The sequence below is a fragment of the Carcharhinus amblyrhynchos genome, chromosome 10 (genome assembly GCF_965287045.1).
Source record: "Carcharhinus amblyrhynchos chromosome 10, sCarAmb.v2.hapA, whole genome shotgun sequence".
NCBI lineage: Eukaryota > Metazoa > Chordata > Chondrichthyes > Carcharhiniformes > Carcharhinidae > Carcharhinus > Carcharhinus amblyrhynchos.
Window position 1 is genome coordinate 8,308,215 of NC_137333.1, and position 22,354 is coordinate 8,330,568.

The following is a 22,354-nucleotide window of genomic DNA, read 5'->3' on the forward strand; positions in this document are numbered from 1 at the left end:
TGTAATCTGGAATGCAAACCCTGAAAGAATGGCGGAGGCAGATTCAAAAGTAAGCATGCAGATGCAGTAAAAAAGGCAAGTGGTATGTTGGCCTTTACAGCGAGAGGATTCGAGTACAGGACCAGGGACATCTTGATGCAGTTATACAGGGAAGCCACACCTGGAATATCATGTGCAGTTTTGGTCTCCATGTCTGAGATAGGATGTTCCTGCTCTCGGGGGAGTGCAGAGAAGGTTTAATAAAACATAGAACATAGAACACTACAGCACAAACAGGCCCTTCAGCCCACAATGATTCACAGGATGGCAACACTGACGTACGAGGAAAGATTGAGTCGGTGATAATTGTATTTGCTAGAATTCAGAAGATAAGCGGGGGGATCCTATAAAATTATAACAGGACGAGACAGGGTAAATGCAAGAAGGATGCTCCCAAGGGTGGGGATGTCCAGAACCAAGAATCAGTTTGAGCACACAGAATAGAATACTTAGGGCAGAGGTGAGGAGAAATTTCTTCACCCAGGAGTGGCGAGCCTATGGAATTTGCTACCACAAAAAGTAACTGGGGCCAAAACATTGTGGCCGGAATCTTACCACCATTCATGCCGGCAGGATTTTCCTATCTCGCCGCAATGAATGGAGATTTGGCTTGCCGCTAAAGTCTCCATTTTTGCTGCAGTGGGAGTGTGGCGTGAACAGCAGGTAAGATTGCACCCTGCATGTTTTTCAAGAAGCAGTTAGACATAGCTCTTGAGATGAAGGGAGTCAAAAGATATGGTGGGGGGAAAGCTTTTTCAGGCTGTTAAGTTGGACGATCAGCCAAGATCATAATGAATGGTGGAGCAAGCTTGAAGGGCTGAATGGTCCCCTTCTGCTCCTGTTCTCTATGCTCCTATTTGATAGCTTTCAATGGGAACTAGTTAGTCCTTTCAAGGAAAAGGTAAGGAATAGAACTAATGGGATAGCTCTAAGGCTGCCTTCTGTAAGAACCCTGTGAACAGTTCCAGAAATTATCCATTACTCATGGATTATCCAACCACAGTAAGAAGTCTCACAACACCAGGTTAAAGTCCAACAGGTCTACTTGGTAGCACGAGCTTTCAGAGCGCTGCTCCTTTATCAGGTGAGAGGTCTGAAAGCTTGTGGCTCGTGCTACCAAATAAACCTGTTGGACTTTAACCCGGTGTTGAGAGACTTCTTACTGTGCTTACTCCAGTCCAACGTCGGCATCTCCACATCATGGTTATCCAACCATCCCTCAGAGATAATACGATTGGCCTTGTTTCCTGAAATACTAGCGATGGTGTACTTCCAGCATTGCTGTTCCCAGTTGACATCCAATGCCCACTCTCCTTTCCAGGTGACTGTGCGCCATTCATGCTGATTACTGACAACGGCCACTCCCCAAGACCCGGAACCGGTCTGCAGTTGTACAATGTGCTTACCTGGATATTCGTCAGCAGGGTTTCTATGGAGGAAAGTCCATCGGGGAAGAGGAGAGGAGTTGGGAATCCTGGAGGTAGATGCTGGCCGGCCAGGGAAAGCTTCTCAAAACACTCCCGTGTGGTTGGAGTGGAGATCAGGACCTCATCTGTGCAAACAGAAATCAGTTTGTCCAATTTGTTAACTTTGCAACAATTTCCAAACCAGCTTCTGACAGAAGTCTATCTTATTGACCATTGTGCAACTGGCTTTGCCTTCAAATGAACAGGATTTGAAAATGTTAAAACCATTAACCCTTTAACTCTGTTTACATGTAAAATGTTATCTGGAATGAGGCTCCACCACAAAATTGGATAATTCATCCTGACTCCATTCGGTTTACCTGTGGCTCAGGTTGTTTTGACGAGTTATTCTTGACAACATTGTAGAAAGTACGAACACAGTAATAGAATCATAGCAATTCCTACAGTGCAGAAAGAGATCATTTGGCCCATCAGCTCTGCAGCAACACTCCAATAGATCATCCTACCCAAGCCTTATCCCTGCAGCTTCATGTGTTTGCTCCACCAATTCTCCTAACCCGCGCATCCTAGGACACTAAAGGGGGAATTTTCCCATCTCGCCTGCCAAGGGAATTATAGTGGGCAAGGGTGGGGGTTGGGAGATGGAGGTGGAGGTGGGGTGAGGACCATTCAAAGGTCCATTGACATTGGGCGGGATTTTCCATCCGCACTCTCCCCAGAATCAGAAAATCCCGCCCTTAGGGGCAATTTACCATGACCAAGCCACCTAACCTGCACATCTTTGGACTGTGGGAGGAAGCTAGGGCATCCAGAGGAAACCCGTGCTGACATGGGGAGAACATGTAGACTCCACACAGACAGTCACTCAATGCCTTAACTGAATTCAGATCACTGGCACTGTGCGGTAGCAGTGTTAACCACCTCCAATACATTTCAATTCTGTAATATTGGATGCCAGTGCTGTAGAATTCAGCTTGCATAAATGTTTGGGTAAATTCCACGGCTTTCCCTCCAGTTTAAAAGTCACAGGGATGGGGTGCGCGAATTTTCTTTCTGTCAACTGCAGGGAAGTCGATTCCCAAACCTCGAATCACTGTTAACAATGTTATTGTATAAGCACTGAATATGCTTGCATCAAGCTTCTCGATGCTATTATAGTGTGGCTGGCAACTCATTTAATATAGATGGCTTAACTCTGCCATTAGAAGAGCAGAAAGAGGACTTTGGCACAAATGTTTTAAATGTTCCTATGGCAACATCGCTTACAGCAATTTCCAGCTTTCAAAGGGGTTTCTACAGACCCAGAATCCAATCGTCACTAATTAAACACAACAAAAGCAGTAGAAACTAAATAGCTAAATGGCAACCCTCTGAGATCAAAGAATTTTACACCAATCAACATGAAAGCAACAGAAGACAACTGACATGTGACTGCCAATACTGGGATTCAAGAATGGAATTGAATGACCTTTACTTATAGAAGAATCCCAAAGTCTTAAGGATGCTCGTAAGAGGTGGGTGGAGAGATTGGCTTGATCGTTTCAGTGATAACAGAGTGCCCGAGGTGGCGGCCTATTAATTCCTATGTCAATCTTAGCTGCCATCAAAACATCACTGGATATGGTACTGCTGGCTCTTGCCCAGAACTTCGGGATCAATGTTGCAATTGTAGCTGCAATTGTGAGGGCAGTATGGTGGCACAGTGGTTTGCACAGCTGCCTCACAGCGCCAGGGACCCAGGTTCGATTCTTGGCTTGGGTCACTGTCTGTGCAGAGTCTACACCTTTTCTCCGTGTCTGCATGGGTTCCCTCTGGGTGCTCTGATTTCGTCCCATAATCCGAAAGGCCTGTTGGTTAGGTGCATTGTTAGTGCTAAATTCTCCCTCAGTGTACCTGAACAGGTGCCGGACTGTGGCAACAAAGGGATTTTTACAGTAATTTCATTGGGGTGTTAATGTTAGCCTACTTTTGAAACTAATAAATAAAAAAAATTACATTCTATTTTACTTGTAAGTACAGCTAGCAAAATCCTATTCCAATCCCTAAAAAAAATTCCTGCTTTGACCCAACTTTTCATTATGGTTGACTCTTAACTACCCTCTGAAATTGCCCAGCAAGCCATTCAGTTGCATCAAACCAGCACAGGCAAAAGCACTGTGGGTGTATCTACGCTACATAGACTGCATTGGTTCAGGAAGGCCCATCACAATCTTCTTAAGGGCAACTCGGGATGGGCAATAAATGCTGGCTTTATCAGCAATGCTCACATCTCAAGAATGATTTTTAAAAGGCTGCAATATAGATGATCCAAAGCAACATCAGAGGGACCAACCTGGACTTAGCTAAGGTAAATTGTGATTCCTGCGTTCCAAGTCACATCCTATGATTGGATCAAAGATCAGCCTGAGATGAGTCCAGTGGAGGTCAGGAAGTATGGGGTCCTTTGTACGGTTTGCTTTACTTAGTAGGCACTTCTGCCTGTGTAATGAATTATGCTATGCTTTAAAGCTAACATAAACTAACTTGACCACATCTTAAAATTCAGCTTGGAATTCTGGATTGAACTTAGAAATTGGCTACATTCTTTGAAGGTGCAATGTTAACAGAAACAGTTTTTGTCATAAACAAGTTTTTATGGTCACAGCTGCGAATTGTTTTTGAAAGTTACAGACACTGCTTGTGCCCAGCTATGTCATAACACAAGGTAACTGAAAAGTTATAATGTTCTATAAAGCAATGTTGTTCAGTTGGTGTGTTGAATCCTATACAAGATCAAGTTTGTAATCGGTTCCAATTTTCTGGGCCCTCGCTCTCGTTTTTTTGTTTTCTGTACATTTTCAATTTCAAGCTATATTCAATAAAGAAAATCATTTTTAAAATCATACTAAGTGCTGTCCCCACAGTCTATTTGGAGGAATGAATGGATCCTACAGGGAGGTTTGAGTCATCAACAGGAGAACTTTCAAAGAAAGGTTGTCAAGGCACCCCAGAAATAAGAAGCCATTCTTTTGGAATGGGGTAACTTTAAACATCATTAAAAAATTGATGATAAATATTCAAGACAGCACAGGCCAAGATTCCACCATGCACTTTTATGGTCATATCTACCACTGGCTCGATCTGCTGATGGGCCCAGTCTCAACAGATTTTACTGGAGAGGATACATGCTGGACAACTTGAGCATTGAGATTGTAGAGATGCCTAGTTGGAGGGAAATCAAGGCTCCAACCTTGGCCCTGGCCCAGCCTCCAAACCTATAACTCAGCTTTACATCTACTAGAATCTTCCAGCATAATAAAAGCAAAATTCTGCAGATGCTGGAGATTTGAAATATGAACAGAAAGTGCTGGAAAAACTCAGGAATTCTGCAGGGAGAGAGTTTCAAATTCAATGTGGATCTTCTTTGGTAATATTCCAGTAAAGTTTTAAAGTTTATTTGTTCATGTCACATGTAGGGGATTTTCACAGTAACTTCATTGCAGTAAGTCTACTTGTGACAATAATAAATAAGCGTTAAACTTCAGTAGGCTTACATTCACGCTTTAGTGAAGTTACTGTGAAAATCCCCTCATTGCCACACTCCGGTGTCTGTTCGGGTACACTGAGGGAGGATTTAGCATGGCCAATGCACCTAACCAGCACATCTTTCAGACTGTGGGAGGAAACCGGAGCACTCGGAGAAAACCCACGCAGAGATGGGGAGAATGTTCAAACTCCACACAGAGAGTGACCCAAGCCGGTAATCGAACCTGGGTCTCTGGTGTTGTGAGGCAGCAGTGCCAACGTGCTGCCCAGTAAGTTTGCTGGAAGGTCAGGAACTAACGTACGCATGACCTAATTTTAGTCATAACACGCTTACTGCTCCTGCCATCAGGGCAACAGCAGTCAACCAGGGTCACATCTTTTCTCCAAACCTCGCAAGTAACCAGGCAGTTCACCAGGCCAGGCAGCCTTTATTACAGAAGCATCTTAGTAACTCCCACATATGCAGAACTCAATGTTGATTCTTATTGTTAATTTGCCAATTTGGTAAATATTCTCAAGTTTTGACTGTGGGAACTTGTTCCTTTTTAAGGCTAAAAGGAGACCCAATGCACCTTTCAGCATTTTCTCTTCAACATAATATATAAATTAACTGAGCGCAGAGTAGGAAGAATAAGCACTAAGCTCATCTATAATAAATGGCATCAATAAGGTATGTATCAGCTCAAAGCAAAACGATATTTTGATACAAAATTGACAATATATTATTAATATTTCTCATGTAAAATAATTATTGAAAAGCGTTCTTTTGTCTATCTTTCACATTCCACTGTAAAGTCTTCTTGTATACCGTATGTTAAATGTAATGCAAAAATGTCAGTACTATGAATGATTGATGTTACCCTTTAACAGACTTCATCTTTTATGTGGGCGTCGTCAGTCCTGGAAAGGAGCGATGAAAAGCAGAGCTCACCCACTTTAATCCGAACCATCCAGCCCACCTTCCCTCTTTATTAATGTTTACGGGTTTCCATTATTTATACGTGTTTTTTTTTGTGGACATTTTGGTCGGAATGCATCGGCGTGCAGATGTGTCTGCAGTAGCCACCTCGTGGACTACTCCACCCAGCCCATATGGGGAACTCAGCTTGGTCCAGGCTTTGCCCCACCGCACCCCCATCCCCCCCTCTCTCTCTCTGTTATCCACCCACTCCATATGGCAAGCTGAGGCTGGCTAGCATCCTGCTTCCAGTACCATGGCCATATGGCACAGTCAGCTCAGCAAGCACTCATTTACCTAGCATTAATATTTTATCCTCTCCACGCAGTATGCCACAAGTTCTGACACCGGAGTTCAAGTCCAGAACAGTGAGCATCCATTCTTAACCATCGGCTGCTTTCTGCCGGTTCAAGGTCACTGCATTTTTTTTTCTCCCTTTTCTACAAATACAAGCCTTGTATTTATTTTTTTTAAGTGTAAATTCGCATCTTATGACAAGCTCTCACGCAATTTGAAACTGGCAATATCTTTAATGACTCTTTCTACCATCCAGACCCGCAACAACCAAGAGAAATAGATTGATTTTTGATATTCTCTGCTGCACATCTGTGAGATCCTGTAAAGATTTGCTCAATTTCACCAAGGAAACTTTACCTCTCAGTTTAGGATTTCTAACGAATACATTTTAATCGATGCATGCGTTGTATTTATTTTTTTCAGTCCTGTATCAGGTTAAGAGATACAGCAGGTTTCATATTTTTAGCTCTAACAGTAATCTAATCTCAAGAAAACTGGTCGGAATTTCAAATATCATTGCAAACAAAATACAGCACAATATTTACTGAGTACCACGGTGGAGAACCTCGTTTATTTATTTATTTTTAAAGCAGTGCTTTTAAAACAAATCTCGGCTACACTGAGGTTAAGCTGTGACACAAAAGGATACAAGCAACACATTTTAAAATCACGAATAACGTGTCAGAATTAAAAATGAAGATTAGTGTGGGTCAAAACTCAAGAGGTCAGATATATCTCCTCCCCCCTCCCCGCACACAAAAAAAGAACCTATTCCTCCGCTAAGACTAAGTAATGACATCATATCCCATCTATCAATTTTCACTGTTGTACATCTGCCATCTGTTCCATCTGCAATAATAACTGCTTACACACTCACACACGCACATATAACCATCCACAAGGTAACAGTCTGCATAAAGTCAACGGGTTCTTAAGTTACATTCAAAAGCATTCGGATCCCACTTGCTCTGCAAACCAAATTACACTGAAGGAAATACTGCGGCTCCCGATCCGCAGATGCTTGCCAAAACAGTGGCAACAGCTGGTGCCATGTTAATTAGTTTATACTATTTATTCCATGTATTCCTACAGCAGATTGAGTGAAAACATTGGAGATAATCCCAGCATCTGCACATAGACTGTAAGCATTTAGTAACCAGTCCTAGGATATCATTCATTTACTAATGTGGGATTTAATAAGTGGAACTGTACCCTTTTAGAACATAGAACATTACAGCGCAGTACAGGCCCTTCGGCCCTCGATGTTGCGCCGACCAGTGAAACCAATCTAATGACCCTCTAACCTAAACTATTCCAATGTTATCCATATGCCTATCCGCTGACCATTTGAACGCCCTTAAAGTTGGCGAGTCCACAACTGCTGCAGGCAGGGCATTCCACGCCCTTACTAACCTCTGAGTAAAGAACCTACCTCTGACATCCGTCCTATAATTACCACCCCTTAATTTAAAGCTATGTTTTAATAGTTGAAAGCAAGAATGGTTATTAAAACAAAGTTTCATGTTTTGATTTATATTATAAATGGTGGCACTACTGCCTGACAGCGCCAGGGACCCGGGTTCGATTTCCGGCTTGGGGTCACTGTCTGTATGGAGTCTGCACATTCTCCCCGTGTCTGCGTGGGTTCCCTCTGGGCGCTCCGGTTTCCTCCCACAGTCTGAAAGATGTGCAGGTTAGGTGCATTGGCCATGCTAAATTCTCCCTTGGTGTTACCCAATCCAGCATCGGAGTATGGTGACTAGGGGATTTTCACAGTAATTTCACTGCAGCATGTATAATGTAAGCCTACTTGTGACTAATAAATAAACGTTACTTATTAAAAATGAAGAACGTTTATAATCATTATTTTGCTGCATAAATATATTTATATATAAATGTTACTTATAATATATTATTTTAATTAGTTTGTATTACATGTATTTGAATTGATTTATTATTGTCACGTGTATTGGTTATACAGTGAAAAGTATTGTGCTATACAGACAAAGCATACTGTTCATCGAGAAGGAAAAGGAAAAGGGAAGGAGAGGGTGCATAATGTAGTGTTATAGTCATAGCTCGGATGTAGAGAAAGATCAATTTAATATATGGTAGATCCATTCAAGAGTCTGATGGCAGCAAGAAAGAAACTGTTATTGAGTCTATTTCAATCACATTACACTAACAGAGACTTCCTATGACGTTTGGTTAGTTTTACTAACTAAAGGCGTATCTGAATTGCGTTTCTTCCTCTACCAGCGACGCTATACTTCATGTATGTACATTCTGTCACTAGTGTTAACAGAGTTTGTGAAGCCAGCAGTATTGTAGTGCGAACAGAGTCGCCACATCCCAGTTGATGTGACTGGCGTAGCATCAGTGCGACATTACTGATTAGCCTGTCAGTCTTGGGCATGTAGAGAGGTACTCTATTTACCTGACAATTGTTTTTTAAAAAAACAGATTCACTTGTTGTACATCCATTTGTGCAGAATAATGAGGGCTTTGATTGTAATTATTTTTCCATTCTCATTCATCTTCCCACCATAGACAGCGCTGAATACTAAACAGGAATCGTTTACGCGGTGGGATTTATTTTTCTCTCTGTGTGCGAGTGTGTATACAGCTTTCACAGTTAACGAACAAATAATTTTATCTCACCTGGAGATTCAAATATATAACGTCTTCGATAGAAATCTATGAAGTGCTGTGTTATTTTCACCATGGTGAATTGCTGATGTCTGTTTTAAACAGCCACCTCTTGATCTTTACACATTCTCAAACCAAGGCTGGGTTGTTTAATAGGTGGCCACTTTAAGCAGAGCTGCAATAGTTTACTGTTTAAAACTGTGGTTAAAATGAAACTGAGCTGTCTTGAATTGACAGTTGTCCCATTGTTCGCCAGTGCCAACTTCTCTCTTACAATTCGAAGTTAGTGATTAATAATACAAACAGTTCAATCTTCTGGGAAAGTTAATTATTAAAGTCAAGCAGCTGCCGTCAAAAAAAAAGTTGTCCTTCTGTTCCGGCTGGAATGAGTGTATTTGTTCCCCTCGTTGCTTTAAGAACAGAAGATTCTACGCTGGTAATTCAGAGAGTCGTGTTTATTTGACCATCGGTTTGCAATCATTGAGCGCCACTTAATTATAGCAACAGATGCTTGAGTGTAGGAACCAGGAAAATCAAACGCCTCATTTCCAGGTTATTTTTTTTTCCGTCGCTTCTGCCAACAACAGATGTGACAACCTTTTGGCTGCTGTGCAGTAAATACTTATCAAATCCTAACAGGTCGCCTGTGTCACAAACAACATCTCAGCCGCAACTCTTTCACCTGATAATAGGCAGCAGAAGAGGCAAAGCAGATCCGTAAATACAATGTCTTCAGAATGAAATGGCATAATGTAAAATTGCATTTTCGTCGGTTACAAGAGGGAACCCTGACAGTTGTTGGCATTGATAAATAACCTTCGGATTAATTGTCTCCACTCTCATTGTGAGGTTTACTGTTAAAAGGGCCAGTCAAAGGAAGAATGACTCAATGTATAAACTTTGGCAAATGATAATGAAAAATCTGTCACTGCTAACATGGAGTAAACCATTGTGGGGCACTAGAAATATCCCTGTCTCAATATTGTGGTGTCTATCTTTGAACTGGATGATTCTGGGATTCAAATGTCAACACACGATGTGCCACGACACTTATATAGCCATGTAGGTCTCAATTATTGTATTTCTGGATACAATTAACTATGGTACTTTTTTGAGATTTTATTAAGTAATTCGCAGCTCACACGTGCAGCCTGCTCTGCTGCAGGATGTCACTTGCTTGTTCTGAAGAACCATCAACTGATTCCTTATTAAAGGGTGGCACAGTGACACAGTGGTCAGCACTGCTGCCTCACAACGCCAGGGAACCGAGATTTGATTCTCAGCTTGGGTTGCTGCCTGTGTGGAATCTGCACTTTCTCCCCGTGTCTACGTGGGTTTCCTCCGGGTGCTCCGGTTTCTCCTCACAGTCTGAAAGACGTGTGGATCAGGTGCATTGACCCCAACAGGCGCCGGAGTGTGGCAACTAGGAGGATTTCACAATAACTTCATTGCAGTGTTAATGTAAGCCTACTTGCGACTAACAATTTAATTTTAAGTCTTCTTGTTTTGCTCCCCAAGACTGTCAAGTTGTCATAAACCATCCCTAAACTGAACAGAAATCTACGGTAACCGTTTCCTGCAGTCCATAGTGGAACGAAATATGATGAGGTCCAATGGCCAGGGGAATGGAATGCAAAATGTAAACCTAAAGCCTTCTACATTCAAAAACAACTGACCAACAGTTGGTGGATGACATACAACAGAACCCTAGAACCATGCAGAACAAAACATGTTGCTGCAAAGCAGGCACTATGGATTGTCTCTCCTCTGGCACCCACATATACCCAATGATTATTGTACAGTACCAAGGCATCACCATTCATCCAAAATTAGTGTTGGTGAGGTGCATTAGCCATGGTAAATTCTCCCTCAGTGTACCCGAACAGGTGCCGGACTGTGGTGACTAGGGAATTTTCACAGTAATTTCATTGCAGTGTTAATGTAAGCCTCTTTGTGACACGTGTAAATAAATAAACTTATCATGCAATCACACAGTTCCTTTTGAAAATATGGTCTTGAAAATTGCAGACATTCTGAGGAGTTCAATGTTACGAAAACTCATAAATAAATGCAAGTCATTTATTTCACCTTTTAAATAACTTAATAAAAATTCCTCAACAGATCTCCCACCTTTGACATAATTTTCACTGCATGGTGGCACAGTGGTTAGCACTGCTGCCTCACAACCCCAGGGATATGGATTCAATTCCTGGCTTGGGTCACTGTCTGTGTGGAGTTTGCACATTCTCCCTGTGTCTGCGAGGGTTTCCTTCGGGTGCCCCGGTTTCCTCCCAAATACATTCTGGTTAGGTGCATTGGCCGTGCTAAAATTCTCCCTCAATGTACCCGAACAGGCGTCAGAATGTGGTGACTAGGGGATTTTCACGGTGACTTCATTGTAGTGTTAACAAAAGCCTACTTGTGACAAAATAAATAAACTTCAACTGAAACTTCTAATACTACCCTCAAATCGTGAAGAGAAAGCAGAGTATCAATTTTACTGCTGTTTCCTCCGATTTTGTGATGCTTGACCAAGTGAGTTAAAAATTTACAGCTTAATTTTCAAGTTGAGGCTTTTTGACTTAATGCATTCTTCAGCGTGCATTTCGTGTAACTGCTCATTTCAAAGAGGAGCAAAAAGAATTGCTTCCTTAATTGACACAATCAGAATTTACAAGATAGATCAATATGTGTACGACAATAATACCTTTCTTAGTTGTTCCTCCAATTGCAGTTGGCAAATAAAAATTGTAAAATCATAGAATCATGAAATGGTTACAGCACGAAAGGTGGCCCTGGTATCTGTACTGGCTCTCTGCCAACACGACTAAGATGGGTGGCACAGTGACCCAGAGATTAGCACTGCTGCCTCACCACTCCAGGGACATGGATTCGATTCCTGGCTTGGGTCACCGTCTGTGTGGAGTTTGCAGGTTCTCCCCGTGTCTGCGTGGGTTTCCTCCAGGCGTTTTGGTTTCCTCCCACAGTCCAAAGATGTGCAGGTTAGGTGCATTGCTAAATTGCCCCAAAGTGTCCCGGGATATGTAGGTTAGAGGGATAAGCAGGGTAAATATGTGGGGTTACGGGGATAAGGCCATTGTGGGATTGTTGCTGTTACAGACTCAATGGGTCGAATAGCTTCCTTCTGCATTGTAAGGATTCTGTGATTCTATAGTCCACTTCCCAGCTCTTACAGCTTATAGCCTTGACAACATCTTCTCTTCCTTCTCTGATTCCCTCCTAAAAGCCATGATTGAATCTGTACCCACCACACACTCAGGTAGTGCATTTCAGATTCCAACCCTACACTGTGGGATAAATCTTTTTCTGATTCCGATGGTGGTCTCTATGCCAAACACCGTAAATCATTGTCTCTTTAGTTCTCAACTCCTCTGCCAGTGGGAAAAGGTTCGCTCTGGTTTGCCCCATCCTGATACTGAACACTTCTCTGAAATCCATCAAATAGCATTAACCTCAGTCCACGTTGTCCTTTAAACAAGCTTACCTGGCCCTTTCTCTCCTCTCAATCAAAGTGAAAGTGTTTAAGTCCCTAGCACAGCTGTCACTCAACAAGGCGAACACAAAAAAAAATTCAACAGAATAAATGAGAGTTGAATGGGTTGACCTTTCCTCTGAGGCAGTAGGTTAGTAAGTAGCAATGCTGGGTTTACACTGAGCAGATAAAGACAGATATTACTGATAAACAACAACAAAAAAAATCGAGTCACTATCAAGGACAGCACGGTGGCACAGTGGGTAGCACTACAGCCTCACAGCGGTAGGGACTCATTTTCGAATCCCGACTTGGGTCACTGTCTCTGTGGAGTTTGCACATTCTACCCGTGCCTGCGTGGGTTTCCTCTGGGTGCTCTGGTTGCCTTCCACAGTCCAAAGATGTATGGGTTCAGTTGATTAGCCAGGCTAAATTGACCTTAGTGACTGGGGGGGTGCCATAAGTATGTGTTGTTAAGAGAATAGGGCCTAGATGGGATTGTGGTCGGTGTAGACTTGATGGGCTGAATGGCCTCCCTTTGCACTGTAGGGACTCAATGGTTGCATGACCAATAGTCACACTAGTTAAACAGTGCCCACCATGTCCAAAAGAAAATATGGGCAAGTTGATATATCTGCATGTGAACAGGCAAAGCATCTTGGTGAGTGAGGAGAACGCAGGGAAGGGGGCATTCACAAAGCATCCCAGCTGAGTGTGGGAGAGACTTGTTATTTTTCTATTCAGTACATTTAGAGATTAAATGGCAGTCTGCTCAAGCACATTTGCAGTGCTCAAGAAGGTGAAGGGATAATCGGCAAAATGCAGTGGTCCATGCATCTTAAATGCTATGGAAAACATTACAGTGCCATAGCAGAAAATTAGCAACGTGACTTTAAAAGCTGACATTTAGCATGACTTTTCGGAAAGTGACACTCTCATATTTTCTTGGAGGATATCATTAAATTCCAACCGCCCTATGGCAGTGCCTTCCCATTAATAACCAATTCACGGTGTCACTTTGGCGCTACTTTGAAATAATGAGCCTTAGCTTCTCTTTAATAAATTTAAACATATTCTCAAGGCCACAAAAGATAGGAAATCACAGATGGGCTACAAAAAAAAACATGTTTCATAAATCCTTGACTGTCCGAGATCATTCTGAGCCAAACAAAGTAAGACTTGTAAAATATTAAACAGTCCCAGCTGTAGCAGTGTGCTGTCATTAGACTCCCCGTCCCTCCTCCCGCAAAAAGAAGCCTATTTACTACCATTAACAGTTCATGTGGAAAGTTTAATTTGATTTGATTTGATTTATTATTATCACATGTATTAGCATACAGTGAAAAGTATTGTTTCTTGTTCGCTATACAAAGCATACTGTTCACAGAGAAGGAAATGAGAGATTGTAGTGTTACAGTCATAGCTAGGGTGTAGAGAGAGATCAACTGAATGCAGGGTAGGTCCATTCCAAAGTCTGATGGCAGCAGGGAAGAAGCTGTTCAAATTTCAGTCAACTCAAAGATGCTCCCCCACGCCTCATCTCCAATCCTCAACCCTATGTATCTGGTTGCGAATGGAGTCCATTCCATTGCTTGTTGTTTATGTCACCAGATCTACCAAGCATGGCCGTTCAAAATAAAAAGAAGGCCTGGACCCCTGTCAGTAAATCACTGATTTAAATTTGCATCATTAAGTGCAATGAACATGGGTAATGATATTGATCTACATCAGAGGCCTCTCTGTGGAGGCAATCAACCATTGCTCCTCACAAGGCAGGCACGCTGTTGCCAGGATCGATCTGTGAAAAGGCAAGGAAATAGCAGACAAACATTTCTCTGCTTGCCAAGGGATAAAAATCTGTTTGTCGCAGAAAAAAACAAGCGCGCTGTCCGTTGCTTGGTCTGATACCTGGTATCAAGGCTCTCGCTGCAGCTTTATATGCTTATCTTGCTCTGAACAAGAAGTATCTGTTGGTAAGAGGAGAAAGGATGTCCATGCTTTGGAATGGAATTGCCTCTGTTATACAGGGCACTGGTGAGGCTACATCTGGTGGATTGTGTACATTATTGGTCCCCTCACTTGAGGAGGAAGCAGTTCAGTGAAGATTTATTAAACTAATGGGCTGGTTTTCTTATGAGGAAACTTTAGGCAGGCTGGGCAGTTTAGAAAGGTAAGAGGTGACTTGATTGAAACGTACAAGATCCTGAGGGATCTCGGCAGGGTCAATGTGGATAAGATGTGGCAGAATCTAGCACTCGGAGCCACTATTTAAGAATAAGGCGTTGCCCATTCAGAACAGAGATGATGAGATTTTTTTTCGAACAATCCTCAGAAGGTGGTGAAAGCAGAGGGTGAAATCCTCCCAAGCCCCCATCGGTGGGCTCAATGGTGGGCATAGGGCAGAATACGGTGTTGGCCCAGAAGTTGGTTTCACACTGGACCTCCTGCCAGTGCGCGGGGAAAACCACTGGAAGCTGGCGCGAAACTAATTTGCATCCCGTTAGTGGGATGCAGGTGAAGGCCCAATCGGAATATTCCACCAACACCTGAACCTCCACAACGCCAGCAGGAAATACATTTGAAACAACTTGGCTTTGAAGATGGCGGGTTCACCCGAACAATGGCTGAGGCTACCCCTGTTGTTTGGGATGGAGGCTGTCACAAATGCTGGACCACAACAGCAGTGGGTGAAGGGAGCATTTGCAAGTGGAACTTCCCGATTTGATGTCCTGGAAGGGGTCCATCTACCGGCCTCAGGATGTATCTGGAGATCCACCTTAATTCTCAGGAGGTCTACATTCTTTCTTCAGCAGTGGGCCTGTGAATGTTAGGCGTCTTTTCAATAAGGCACCTGGATACAACAGCAGACTACATGCCCCCATGCTTGCCCCACCGCACAGTATGGTGTGGAACACCCAGTTACCTAATTAATTAGGTCAGGGCTGGAAGATTTGGTATGTTTTTCCACTGACCTCCGTGGCAGGAAACACTTCATGTTTCTGGCTTGCTATGGGACTTAGTCCCGGATTGGGAGAATCCAGCCCAGAGTGTATGGTGTCGAAATTTGCTGATGACACCAAGATTGGTGGAACGGCAAATTGCGCGGAGGGTGTGGAGAGTCTACAGAAGGATCTAGATAGGTTGGGCGAATGGGCCAGGAACTGGCAAATGGAATTTAATGTTGGCAAGTGTGAGGTGGTCCACTTTGGTAGGAATAATGGTAGGAAGGATTATTACTTACTTGGCGAAAAACTGCAGCAGGCGACGGTGCAGAGGGACCTCGGGGTCCTTGTGCATGAGTCGCAAAAACCCAGCTTGCAGGTGCAGCAGGTGGTCAGGAAGGCGAATGGGATGCTGGCCTTCATAGCGAGGGGGATTGAATATAAAAGTAAGGAGGTCTTGCTGCAGCTGTATAGGGCATTGGTGAGGCCGCAGCTGGAGTACTGTGTGCAGTTTTGGGCGCCGTACTTACGCAAGGATATTTTGGCCTTGGAGGGAGTGCAGAGGAGGTTTACTAGGCTGATGTCGGAGTTGAGGGGGTTGAGCTATGAGGACAGGCTGAATAAACTAGGCTTGTACTCGTTAGAGTTTAGAAGAATGAGGGGAGATCTCATTGAGACATATAAGATGATGAATGGGACGGATAGGATAGAGGTGGAGAGGCTCTTCCTGCTCAGAAAGGACAGTAGGACTAGGGGGCACAGCCTCAAGATAAAGGGGGGGGCGGTTTAGAACGGAGTTGAGGAAGAACTTCTTCACTCGAAGGGTGGTGAATCTCTGGAATTCTCTGCCCGTTGAAGTGGTGGAGGCTACCTCGCTAAATATTTTTAAGACGTGGGTTGATGGGTTTTTGATAAGAGAGGGGATTAAGGGTTATGGGGAGAGGGCGAGAATGTGGAACTGAGCCACGACAGATCAGCCATGATCTTATTGAATGGCGGGGCAGGCTCGAAGGGCTAGATGGCCTACTCCTGCTCCTATTTCTTATGTTCTTATGTTCTTAGAGCCTTTTGATGGGATTCTCCACCCTTCCGTTTGACTATTTCTAAGGCAGTAGTGGACCGATTCTTGTTAAGCAAGATGTTGATAGGTTATCAGGGGTAGGTGGGTTGTATGTGGAGTTGAGGTTACAATCAGATCAACCCAGGTTTCATTGAATAGCTCTTAACTCTGGATGCAGAGGGTTTTAAATCTCCTGATAAATTCGATCCATGCAGGAGCTATACCAGGGGAGAAAGAAAAATGAAAAGAAAAAGAGAGAGAGACAGAAAGTGAAATGGAAAAGAGAATTAATTCCCCTCTGTGGCACAACTGGTTAGCACATTCAGCTGTTAACCAGAAGGATGGTGGTTCGCTCTCGCCCAGGGACGAAGTGCTTATGTGTTTAGGGGTGGCACGGTGGCACAGTGGTTAGCACTGCTTCCTCGCAGCACCAGGGACCTGGGTTCAATACCAGGCCTGGGGTGACTGTTCTTCCAGTATCTGCATGGGTTTTCTCCTTGTGCTCCAGTTTCCTTCCAGAGTCTAAGGATTTGCGAGTTGGGTTGATTGACCATTTTAAGTTGCCCCTTAGTGGCAGGGGGATTATGGGAATAGTGCCTGGGTGGGATTGCTGTCAGTGCAGGCTCAGTGGGCTGAATGACCTCCTTCTACATTGTATGGATTCTGTTCTACGATCCTCTATAACAGAAACAAACTTGTCTCTTTTAACTGTGACCGACCAGATGGGAAATTATATTGCACCATAATTTAATGAAATAATACAAATATAACTTAGTTCCACAGGCACAGTTTTCCACTCATGACTCTAGTCATCTGTACAAATATTAGACTTATAGCACCAACTGTGTTTGACCTGCATTTTCGGATATGCTGCATAGGCCGATGTTCTCTGTCCTATATTATTCATTTATTAGCATCGAAAGTAGGCTTACATTAACACTGCAATGAAATTACTGTGAAAATCCCCTAGTCACCACACTCCAGCACTTGTTCGGGTACATCGAGGGAGAATTTTGCACGTCCAATGCACCTAACCATTACATCTTTTAGACGGTGGGAGGAATCCTGAGGAAACCCATGCAGACATGGGGAGAATGTGCAGACTCTGCACAGATAGTGACCCAAGCCGATAATCGAACAAAGAACAGTGCAGCACATGAACAGGCCTTGTTTTAACTCTGTGCCGACACAAATGCCTCTCTAATGTCATATTTTCTTGTCTCCATGCGATCCATATCCCGCTATTCCCTGCCTATTGATGTGTTTATCCAAATGCCCCTTGCACATTGTTACAGAATCTGCTTCCACCACCTCCTCTGGCAGCATGTTCCAGGCATTCACCACCCTCTGTGCAAAAAAACTTACCCCTCACATTTCTTTTAAACTTCCTCCCTCTCATGTTCAATTGACCCTTTGACCCTGGGAAAAAGACTCTGACTATCTACTCTATCCAGTACCTCCTCATCCTCCAATGCTCCAATGAAAACAATCCAAGTTTGTTCAACCTTTCTTCATATTCCATATCCTCCAAACCAGGCAACATCCTGGTACATCTCTTCTTCCCCCATTTCCAATGCATCAGCATCCTTCTGGTAATGTGGTGACCAGAATCGTACACAATACCCTAAATGTGGCCGAACCAAATTTTCCAATTCCTGTACTCAATGCCCTGACCGATGAAGGCCAGAATGCCATACATCTTCTTAAGCATCTTGTCCCCCTGAGTTGGCACCTTCAGGGAATGGGAATCTTCTCACCTAGATCCCTCTGTAGTCAAATATTTCTAATGTCCCTTGTACAGTAGACCTTCCAAACTGCACCCCTTCACATATGTCTGGGTTAAATTCCATCTGCCATCTTTTTTGGACCAGGCCAATTTACATCCTACTGTATCCTTTGACAATCCTTCTCACTATCCGCTACTCCCCCAATTTTTGTATCATCTGCAAATTTACTAATCAGACCAGCTACATTTTCCTCCAAGGTATTCATATATATTACAAACAATAGAAGCACCAGCACTGATCCTTGTGGAACACCGTTTATCTCAGCCCTCCATTACAGAAGTACCCTTCCACTGCTACTCTCTGCTTTCTATGCCCAAGCCAGTTTTGTATCCATCTTACCAGCTCACCTTGGATCCCATATGACTTCACCATCTGTATCAGCTTGCCATGAGGAACCTTATCGAAGGCTTGACTAAAGTCCATGTATACAACATGCACTGTCCTACCCTGGTCAATTTTTTTTGTCACTTCCTCAAAGGACTCTATCAAGTCTATGAGACACAGCCTTCCTATTGCAAAACCATGCTACCTATCTTTGATAAGCCTATTCTCCTCCAGTGTCAGTACATCCTGTCCCTAAGAAACTACTCCAATAATTTCCCCACCACTGATGTGAGGCTCACAGGCCTGTAATTATCTGAATTGTCTCTTCTGCCCCATCTAAACAGAGGAGCAATGTAGCGACTCTCCAATCCTCTGGTGGCTAAAGAGGAAACAAAATTTTTGGCCAAAGCCTCAGCAATTTCTTCCCGCGCTTCTCTCAGTATTCCAGGATAGACCCTATCTGGCCCTGGGGACTTGTCCACCTTAATGTTTTCCAAACCTCCAATACCTCCTCCCTTTTTAGCTCAGATGTCCTAAAATATCAACCTCCTCCTTTTTACACTCACTATCCAGCACATCCTTCTCCTTTGTGAATACTGATGCAAAGTATTTGTTCAGGGCTTCACCCATCTCATCTGGTTCTATCCACAAATTCCCTTCACTGTCCTTGAGTGGACCCACCCTTCCCTTAGCTACCCTCTTCCTTCTTACATACGGATTTAAAAGCCTTGTGATTCTCCTTAATGCTGCCTACCAATGACATTTCATGGCCCCTTTTTGCCATCCTAAGTCCCTGTTTGAGCTCTTTCCTGCTATCTTTGTATTCCTCAAGAGCCTTATCCATTTTCAATTTCCTGAAATGTATGTGCGTCTCCTTCTTTTTCACTAAGCTCACAATCTCTCTTGCCATCCAAGGTTCCCAAATCTTGCCGTCTTTATCCTTCATTTTTACAGGGACATACTTGTCCTGAATTGTTAATGTCTGGCTTTTAAAAGACTCTCACATATCAGATGTGGATTTACCCTCAAACAGCCATCTCTAGTCTGTATTCCTTCAGTCAGTCCTGCCTCATACTATCGTACTTAGCCTTCCCCCAGTTTAGTGCTTTCACTCTGAGGCTACTTCTGCCCTTTTATATAAGAATGTAAGAAGTAGGAGCAGCTGTAGGGCATCTGGCCCCTCGTGCCTGCTCTGCCATTCAATATGATCATGGTTGATCTTTTCGTGGATTCAGTTCCACTTACCCACCCGCTCACCATAACCCTTAATTCCTTTACTGTTCAAAAATGTCCTTGCCTTAAAAACATTCAACGAGCAGCAACATTAATTCCTGTGTTCAACCACTTCACATTTGAATTGGAACAGAGCCAATCTAATCTTGGCCTTACTTGAAAGCCTTGGTTGTAATGAGCAAGATGAAAGCTCATTCCATCTTGCATTGTAATTTTGCAAGGTTTAATTTTGGTTTCTTACAGCCCAGTGTAAACTGGCAGCCAATATCTGTTAAAATGTTTCAGAAATCAGTGAAAGTAAGAAGCACACTAAGGCCTGAAACCTGTTTCAACCCTATCCGTGCACTAGCTTTCAGAGCACTGGCTGCCCCTTCATCAGGTAAGTGGGAATTCTAATCACAAACAGGGCATACAAAGACACAAACTCAATTTACAGGATAATGATTGGAATGCGAGTTTTTATAGCTAATCAAGTCTTAAAGGTACAGACAATGTGAGTGGAGAGAGCGTTAAGCACAGGTGAAAGAGATGTCAAGAGGAACTGACAAAACTGTCAGAAGTATCACAAATAACTATCAAGTTGTCAAGGCATTGAAAACTCCTGCCATTTAAAACTTTGAAAAACTGTGGATGTTGAAAAAAAACTTGCTATTTTGTGAGGGGTGCAATTAGAAATCATAGAAACCCCACAGTATAGAAAGAAGCCATTCGGCCCATCGAGTCTGCACCGACCACAATCCCTCCCAGGCCTCATGCCCATATCCCTGCATACCTTACCACTAATTCCTCTAACCTATGCATCTCAGGACACTAAGGGGCAATTTTAGCATACCTAATTAACCTAATCTGCACATCTTTGGACTGTGGGAGGAAACCAGAGCACCTGGAGGAAACTCACGCAAGCACAAGGAGAATATGCAAACTCCACACAGACAGTGACCCAAGCCGGGAATCGATCCCAGGTCCCTGGAGCTGTGAAGCAGCAGTGCTAACCACTGTGCTACCGCGCTGCTCATACAGCACAAATCTAGCAATTGCTGGATTTGTCCTGTATGACTGATTTCCCAAAATTCAATCATCGTTGTAAAGTGTCTTCTATTTCACAGTTTGATTGACAGCTCCAAGTGGTTATAAGCTATTTTGAAAGGATTTATGAATTCCAATGCTTGTTCTTATCATAAATTATACAATTAAAGAAACATTTGTTCTAAAATGGAATAATGTAGTTGAAGGAATGTAAGTGAAGTAATTAGGTTGCACCAATGAGAATGTATGTTATAAAATAAAGTTTGCAATGGACACTGCAAAGTTTATTTCACATCAGCATGACTCCTGAGGCCTTTCCTTGGTTGATACTGGTTCAGTTGGCATGGAGGATGTAAGGACAGAGGACGCTGGAGGTGGTGTGGGCTAACACAAAGTTAGCATAGAGATTATACATGGTGAAGCAGGGTGGGTGGAGCTGCGTAGCTTGTAGGTAAAAGGACATTGATTGCAATGGAGAGTATGAAGAGCTATGGGATGTGCAGAGGGCATGGATGAGAAATGGGAAGATGTGGGGTGTGTGTGGTGAGTGCTGTGTTTTGTTTTAATGCTTTCTTAAAAATGGTTTTGCAATAGGCCTCAGCAGGTATGGCAGCATCTGTGGTGAGAGAAATTGCGTTTCAGGTTAGTTTTGATGGAAGGTCACAAACTGAACTCTGCTTCTCTCGGAGCGGAAAAGACTTTTCTGTCTTTATCTCCAATTTCCAGCACCCGCAGCATTTTGCTTTTGTGCCATTTTAACTGTCCTTAAATAAAATGACAAATGAAAATGGAACAGAGTTTTTGTGCGAACAGACATTATACAAGGGAGCAAAACAAATTGGGGGTGATTCTGCCAAGGGGGCAGGGCCTAGTAGGGGGGAGAGAGATGGGTGGGGATCCCACTGCCACTCTGCACTGAGATCAGTGACAGAGGGAGGGAGGCCAGCGATCGGGGCTGGGCATTAGGTTGTGTGGGGGAGCACGGGGAGCACATTGAGACAGGGGCCACTGCGCGTGCACTGACCTTGGCGCTGACAGATAGATGCATGTGCAGTGGCCCACTCAGCACTATGCTGCTGGCTTCTCCAGTGGGAATAGACCCCACCCACTGATTTCTAATGAGATTCACGCAAGTGCACTCTGCACTGCACAAGAGCGCGGGAGATTCATTTAGAACAAAGAAAATTACAGCACAGGAACAGGCCCTTCGGCCCTCCAAGCCTGCACCAACCATGCTGCCTGACTTAACTAAAACATCCTATCCTTCCAGAGACCATATCCCTCTATTCTCATCCTATTCATGCACTTGTCAAGATACCCCTTAAAAGTCACGACCGTATTCGCTTCCATTACTTCCCCGGCAATGAGTTCCAGGCACCCATCACACTCTGTAAAAATCTGCCTCGTACATCCCTCTTAAAACTTGCCCCTCGCACCTTAAACCTATGCCCTTAAGGAGGAAAGGGAGATGGGGAGATATAGAGAGAGAGAGTGTTCCAGAGCATGAGACTGAGGCAACTGAAGATACAGCAACTGATAGAGAAGTAATTAACATCCCCTGAAATGTTTTACAGGTCAGAATTAGAGGATGGCA

At 43.4% G+C, this 22,354-nt stretch overlaps 1 protein-coding gene across 4 annotated transcripts in view; it reads right to left on the bottom strand.

The window, feature by feature from the left end:
• The window catches only part of LOC145349526 (dachshund homolog 1-like), a 552,542-nt gene that overhangs the window by 28,446 nt on the left and 501,742 nt on the right, over window positions 1-22,354 (bottom strand). For all 4 annotated transcript variants that reach the window (XM_080198096.1, XM_080198097.1, XM_080198098.1 and 1 more), the window contains one exon: window positions 1,446-1,591. In XM_080198096.1, coding sequence (XP_080054222.1) covers window positions 1,446-1,591 — 146 coding nt within the window. The remainder of the gene's footprint in view (window positions 1-1,445; window positions 1,592-22,354) is intronic.